The sequence below is a fragment of the Oncorhynchus gorbuscha genome, unplaced genomic scaffold (assembly GCF_021184085.1).
Source record: "Oncorhynchus gorbuscha isolate QuinsamMale2020 ecotype Even-year unplaced genomic scaffold, OgorEven_v1.0 Un_scaffold_865, whole genome shotgun sequence".
Lineage (NCBI taxonomy): Eukaryota > Metazoa > Chordata > Actinopteri > Salmoniformes > Salmonidae > Oncorhynchus > Oncorhynchus gorbuscha.
Window position 1 is genome coordinate 245,186 of NW_025745849.1, and position 7,694 is coordinate 252,879.

Sequence of the window (7,694 nt, forward strand, 5' to 3'; positions counted from 1 at the left end):
CAAGTACCTGTACTACTTTACCGGTCCATCTACGCTGGACCGGATTGGCAGCTTCCTGTAGTGCATTAATAGACTCTGGGGCGGAGGGCTGTTTTATGGACGAAGCCTGGGCTCGGGAACATGACATTCCTCTCAGACAGTTAGGGGAGCCCACGGTCATGTTCGCCTTGGATGGTAGTCCTCTCCCCAGTATATTATGTGAAACACTACCTTTAACCCTCACTGTATCTGGTAACCATAGTGAGACCATTTCTTTTTTGATTTTTTGTTCACCTTTTACACCTGTTGTTTTGGGTCATCCCTGGCTAGTGTGTCATAATCCTTCTTTTGATTGGTCTAGTAATTCTATCCTTTCCTGGAACGTTTCTTGTCATGTGAAGTGTTTAATGTCTGCTATTTCTCCTGTTTGTTCTGTCCCCTCTTCTCAGGAGGAACCTGGTGATTTGACAGGAGTGCCGGAGGAATATCATGGTCTGCGCACGGTCTTCAGTCGGTCCAGACCCTTGCTCTAAAGCTTTCAGTTCTCTACCCGTGTCTCATTTTTTTTTTTTAGAGTAGTACCCTAGTTTTCCTTTGTATCGTTTTTCGTTACGGTCCTGAGGAGAGGAGTTGGGTTCTTTCTCGGGACGTGCTGGACCGTTTGTGATCTATGATTTCCTCCGTTGCCGCCAGTGTTCCTCCTCGAGAGCGCCAGGAGGCGCTCGGTGAGTGGGGGGGTACTGTCATGTTTTGTCTTAGATTGTCTTGTCATTTTGCTTTTCCTTCTGTTCGTTTTCCCCCTGCTGGTCTTTTTAGGTTCGTTCCCCTTTTTCTCTCTCCCTTCCTCTCTCTCTTCTCTCTATCGTTCCGTTCCTGCTCCCAGCTGTTCCTATTCCCCTAATCAATCATTTAGTCTTCCCACACCTGTTCCATATCTTTTTCCCTGATTAGAGTCCCTATTTCTCCCCTTGTTTTCCGTTCCTGCCCTGTCGGATCCTTGTCTATTGTTCACCGTGCTGTGTTTGTGTATTGTCGTGTCGTGTTTCCCTCAGATGCTGCGTGGTGAGCAGGTGTCTGAGTCTGCTACGTTCAAGTGCCTTCCCGAGGCAACCTGCAGTTCAAGATCGAGTCTCCAGTCTGTTCTCGTCATTACGAGTGGAAATTGTGTTTTTTGATTGTATTTTTACTTTACTGGATTAAAGACTCTGTTTTCGCCAAGTCGCTTTTGGGTCCTCATTCACCTGCATAACAACACTACCACTACTACACTACCACTACTACACTACCACTACCACACTACCACTACTACACTACCACTACCACACTACCACTACTACACTATCACTACTACACTACCACTACTACACTACCACTACCACACTACCACTACTACACTACCACTACTACACTACCACTACTACACTACCACTACCACTACCACTATCACTACCACTATCACTACCACTACCACTACTACACTACCACTACCACTACCACTACCACCACCACTACCACTACTACACTACCACTACCACCACCACCACCACCACTACCACTACCACCACCACCACTACTACCACTACCACCTCCACCACCACCACCTACCACTACCACTACCACTACCCACTACCACACCCTCCACCACCCACCACCACTACTACCACTACCACTACCCACCACTACCACCACCACCACTACTACCACTACCACTACCACCTCCACCACCACCACTACTACCACTACCACTACCACCTCCACCACCACCACTACTACCACTACCACTACCACCTCCAACACTACTACCACTACCACTACCACCTCCACCACCACCACTACTACCACTACCACTACCACCTCCACCACCACCACCACTACCACCTCCACCACCACCACTACCACCTCCACCACCACCACTACTACCACTACCACTACCACCTCCACCACCACCACTACTACCACTACCACTACCACCACCTCCACCACCACCACTACTACCACCACCACCACCACCACCTCCACCACCACCACTACTACCACTACCACCTCCACCACCACCACTACTACCACTACCACTACCACCTCCACCACCACCACTACTACCACTACCACTACCACCACCTCCACCACCACCACCACCACTACTACCACTACCACTACCACTACCACCACCACCACCACTACTACCACTACCACTACCACCACCACCACCACTACCACTACCACCACCACTACTACCACTACCACTACCACCTACCACCGTCATTACCAACCACCACCGTCATTACCAACCACCACCACTACCAACCACTGTCATTACCAACCACCACCACTACCACCACCACCACCACCTGTCATTACCAACCACCACCACTACCAACCACTGTCATTACCAACCACCACCACCACCACCTACCACCACCTACCACCGTCATTACCAACCACCACCACTACCAACCACTGTCATTACCAACCACCACCACTACCACCACCACCACCACCTACCACCGTCATTACCAACCACCACCACTACCAACCACTGTCATTACCAACCACCACCACTACCACCACCACCACTACCAACCACTGTCATTACCACCACCACCACCACCACCACCACCACCTACCACCTACCACTGTCATTACCAACCACCACCACCACCTACCACTGTCATTACCAACCACCACCACTACTACCACCACCACCACCAACCACCGTCATTACCAACCACCACCACTACTACCACCACCACCACCACCAACCACTGTCATTACCAACCACCACCACTACTACCACCACCACCACCAACCACCGTCATTACCAACCACCACCACTACTACCACCACCACCACCAACCACTGTCATTACCAACCACCACCACCTACCACTGTCATTACCAACCACCACCACCTACCACTGTCATTACCAACCACCACCACCTACCACTGTCATTACCAACCACCACCACCTACCACTGTCATTACCAACCACCACCACCTACCACTGTCATTACCAACCACCACCACCACCACCTACCACTGTCATTACCAACCACCACCACCACCACCTACCACTGTCATTACCAACCACCACCACTACCATCTACCACTGTCATTACCAACCACCACCACTACCTACCACTGTCATTACCAACCACCACCACCACCACCACCACCACCTACCACTGTCATTACCAACCACCACCACCTACCACTGTCATTACCAACCACCACCATTACCACCTACCACTGTCATTACCAACCACCACCACCACCACCTACCACTGTCATTACCAACCACCACCACCACTACCACCACTACTACTACTACCACCACCACCTACCACCGTCATTACCAACCACCACCACTACTACCACCACCACCAACCACTGTCATTACCACCACCACCACTGTCATTACCAACCATCATCTTGTCAGACAATATTGTAGCCATTGATGTCCATCAGATTCAGCACAGTAAGGAACGGGGCTTTCAAAACAATTACTGTCATTACCAACCACCACTACCACCACTATTACTACTACTACCACCACCACCACCACCACCTACCACTGTCATTACCAACCACCACCACTACCACCACCACCACTACCAACCACTGTCATTACCACCACCACCACCACCACCTACCACTGTCATTACCAACCACCACCACCACCTACCACTGTCATTACCAACCACCACCACCACCTACCACTGTCATTACCAACCACTACCACCACTACTACTACTACCACCACCACCTACCACCGTCATTACCACCACCACCACCACCACCTACCACTGTCATTACCAACCACCACCACCACCTACCACTGTCATTACCAACCACCACCACCACCTACCACTGTCATTACCAACCACTACCACCACCACTACTACCACCACCACCAACCACTGTCATTACCACCACCACCACTGTCATTACCAACCACCACCACTACCACCTACCACTGTCATTACCAACCACCAACCACCACCTACCACTGTAATTACCAACCACCACCACCAGCTACCACTGTAATTACCACCACCACCTACCACTGTAATTACCACCACCACCTACCACTGTCATTACCAACCACCACCACCACTGTCTACCACTGTAATTACCACCACCACCACCTACCACTGTCATTACCAACCACCACCACCAACCACTGTCATTACCACCACCACCACCACCACCTACCACTGTCATTGCCAACCACTGTCATTACCACCACCACCACCACCACCACTGTCATTCACCACCTACCACTGTCATTACCAACCACCACCACCACCTACCACTGTCATTTACCAACCACCACCACCTACCACTGTCATTACCAACCACCACCAACCACCACCACCTACCACTGTCATTACCAACCACCTACCACTGTCATTACCAACCACCACCACCACCTACCACTGTAATTACCAACCACCACCTACCACTGTAATTACCAACCACCACCACCACCTACCACTGTAATTACCAACCACCACCTACCACTGTCATTACCACCACCACCTACCACTGTAATTACCACCACCACCACCTACCACTGTAATTACCAGCCACCACCACCACCTACCACCATTACCAGCCACCACCACCACCTACCACTGTAATTACCAACCACCACCTACCACTGTAATTACCACCACCACCACCTACCACTGTAATTACCAACCACCACCTACCACTGTCATTACCCACCAACCACCACCTACCACTGTAATTACCAACCACCACCTACCACTGTCATTACCACCACCACCACCACCACCTACCACTGTAATTACCAACCACCACCTACCACTGTCATTACCAACCACCACCACCACCTACCACTGTAATTACCAACCACCACCTACCACTGTCATTACCAGCCACCACCACCACCTACCACTGTAATTACCAACCACCACCACCACCATTACCACCATTACCACCACCACCACTACCACTGTCATTACCACCACCACCACCACCACCTACCACTGTCATTACCAACCACCACCACCACCTACCACTGTCATTTACCACCACCACCACCTACCACTGTCATTACCAACCACCACCTACCACCTGTACACGTCATTACCACCACCACCACCACTGTCATTACCAACCACCACCACCACCACCACCTGTCATTACCACTGTCATTACCAACCACCACCACCATCACATTACCAACCACCACCACACCTACCACTGTCATTACCAGCCACCACCACCACCTACCACTGTAATTACCAACCACCACCTACCACTGTCATTACCAGCCACCACCACCACCTACCACTGTCATTACCAACCACTGTCATTACCAACCACCACCACCACCACCATCACCGTCATTACCAACCACCACCACCACCTACCAGTGTCATTACCAACCACCACCACCACCACCTACCACTGTAATTACCAACCACCACCACCACCTACCACTGTAATTACCACCACCACCTACCACTGTCATTACCAACCACCACCACCACCTACCACTGTAATTACCACCACCACCACCACCACTGTCATTACCAACCACTGTCATTACCAACCACCACCACCACCTACCACTGTCATTACCAACCACCACCACCACCTCCACTACCACTGTCATTACCAACCGCCACCACCACCACCTACCACTATCATTACCAACCACCACCTACCACTGTCATGACCAACCACCACCACACCACCACCACTGTCATTACCAACCACCACCCTCATCTTCCTCACCACCATCTCCAACAACATGTGTTGTACCATAGTAGTAATGTGGAACCATGGGAACTAGTCCATCTTCGCTACTCCTGAATCTCTTACCCGTCGTCCCTGCTCCTCGGTGCGGTAGGCATGGCGATAGAGACACGAGAACACGGCACCAGGTGGCATCAGCTCATTGGTCTCATTCCACCCGTGGGTGTGGCACAGCCGGGCAGCGTCACCCTGGCACTTCTTATACAGGATGGGGTCCAGTCTGGTAGAGGGAGGAGAGAGTTAGTCTGACAGCCAGGGGGCAGTAGAGAGTTAGACAGTCTGACTGCCAGGGGGAAGTAGAGAGTTAGACAGTCTGACTGCCAGGGGGAAGTAGAGAGTTAGACAGTCTGACAGCCAGGGGGCCGTAGAGAGTTAGACAGTCTGACAGACAGGGGGCCGTAGAGAGTTAGACAGTCTGACAGACAGGGGGCCGTAGAGAGTTAGACAGTCTGACAGCCAGGGGGCAGTAGAGAGTTAGACAGTCTCAGACCGACAGACAGGGGACAGTAGAGAGTTAGACAGTCTGACAGCCAGGGGGCAGTAGAGAGTTAGACAGTCTGACAGCCAGGGGGCAGTAGAGAGTTAGACAGTCTGACAGCCAGGGGGCAGTAGAGAGTTAGACAGTCTGACAGCCAGGGGGCCGTAGAGAGTTAGACAGTCTGACAGCCAGGGGGCAGTAGAGAGTTAGACAGTCTGACAGCCAGGGGGCAGTAGAGAGTTAGACAGTCTGACAGACAGGGGGCAGTAGAGAGTTAGACAGTCTGACAGCCAGGGGCAGTAGAGAGTTAGACAGTCTGACACAGGGGACAGTAGAGAGTTAGACAGTCTGACAGCCAGGGGGCAGTAGAGAGTTAGACAGTCTCAGTAGAGAGTTAGACAGTCTGACAGCCAGGGGGCAGTAGAGAGTTAGACAGTCTGACAGCCAGGGGCAGTAGAGAGTTAGACAGTCTGACAGCCAGGGGGCAGTAGAGAGTTAGACAGTCTGACAGCCAGGGGGCAGTAGAGAGTTAGACAGTCTGACAGCCAGGGGGCAGTAGAGAGTTAGACAGTCTGACAGCCAGGGGGCAGTAGAGAGTTAGACAGTCTGACAGCCAGGGGGCAGTAGAGAGTTGACAGCCAGGGGGCAGTAGAGAGTTAGACAGTCTGACAGCCAGGGGGCAGTAGAGAGTAGACAGTTAGACAGTCTGACAGCCAGGGGGCAGTAGAGAGTTAGACAGTCTGACAGCCAGGGGGCAGTAGAGAGTTAGACAGTCTGACAGCCAGGGGGCAGTAGAGAGTTAGACAGTCTGACAGCCAGGGGGCAGTAGAGAGTTAGACAGTCTGACAGCCAGGGGGCAGTAGAGAGTTAGACAGTCTGACAGCCAGGGGCAGTAGAGAGTTAGACAGTCTGACCGCCAGGGGGCAGTAGAGAGTTAGACAGCCTGACAGCCAGGGGGCAGTAGAGAGTTAGACAGTCTGACAGCCAGGGGCAGTAGAGAGTTAGACAGTCTGACAGCCAGGGGGCAGTAGAGTTAGACAGTCTGACAGCCAGGGGGCAGTAGAGAGTTAGACAGTCTGACAGCCAGGGGGCAGTAGAGAGTTAGACAGTCTGACAGCCAGGGGGCAGTAGAGAGTTAGACAGTCTGACAGCCAGGGGGCAGTAGAGAGTTAGACAGTCTGACAGCCAGGGGGCAGTAGAGAGTTAGACAGTCTGACAGCCAGGGGGCAGTAGAGACAGTCTGACAGCCAGGGGGCAGTAGAGAGTTAGACAGTCTGACAGCCAGGGGGCCGTAGAGAGTTAGACAGTCTGACAGACAGACAGGGGGCAGTAGAGAGTTAGACAGTCTGACAGACAGGGGGCAGTAGAGAGTTAGACAGTCTGACAGACCAGTAGAGAGTTAGACAGTCTGACAGCCAGGGGGCAGTAGAGAGTTAGACAGTCTGACAGC

At 52.2% G+C, this 7,694-nt stretch overlaps 1 protein-coding gene across 1 annotated transcript in view; it reads right to left on the reverse strand.

Annotated features, from left to right (window-relative positions):
• LOC124020609 (Golgi apparatus protein 1-like) overlaps nucleotides 1-7,694 on the reverse strand; it is a 68,070-nt gene that overhangs the window by 54,804 nt on the left and 5,572 nt on the right. Inside the window, exon 3 of the mRNA XM_046335847.1 lies at nucleotides 5,833-5,986. Coding sequence (XP_046191803.1) covers nucleotides 5,833-5,986 — 154 coding nt within the window. The remainder of the gene's footprint in view (nucleotides 1-5,832; nucleotides 5,987-7,694) is intronic.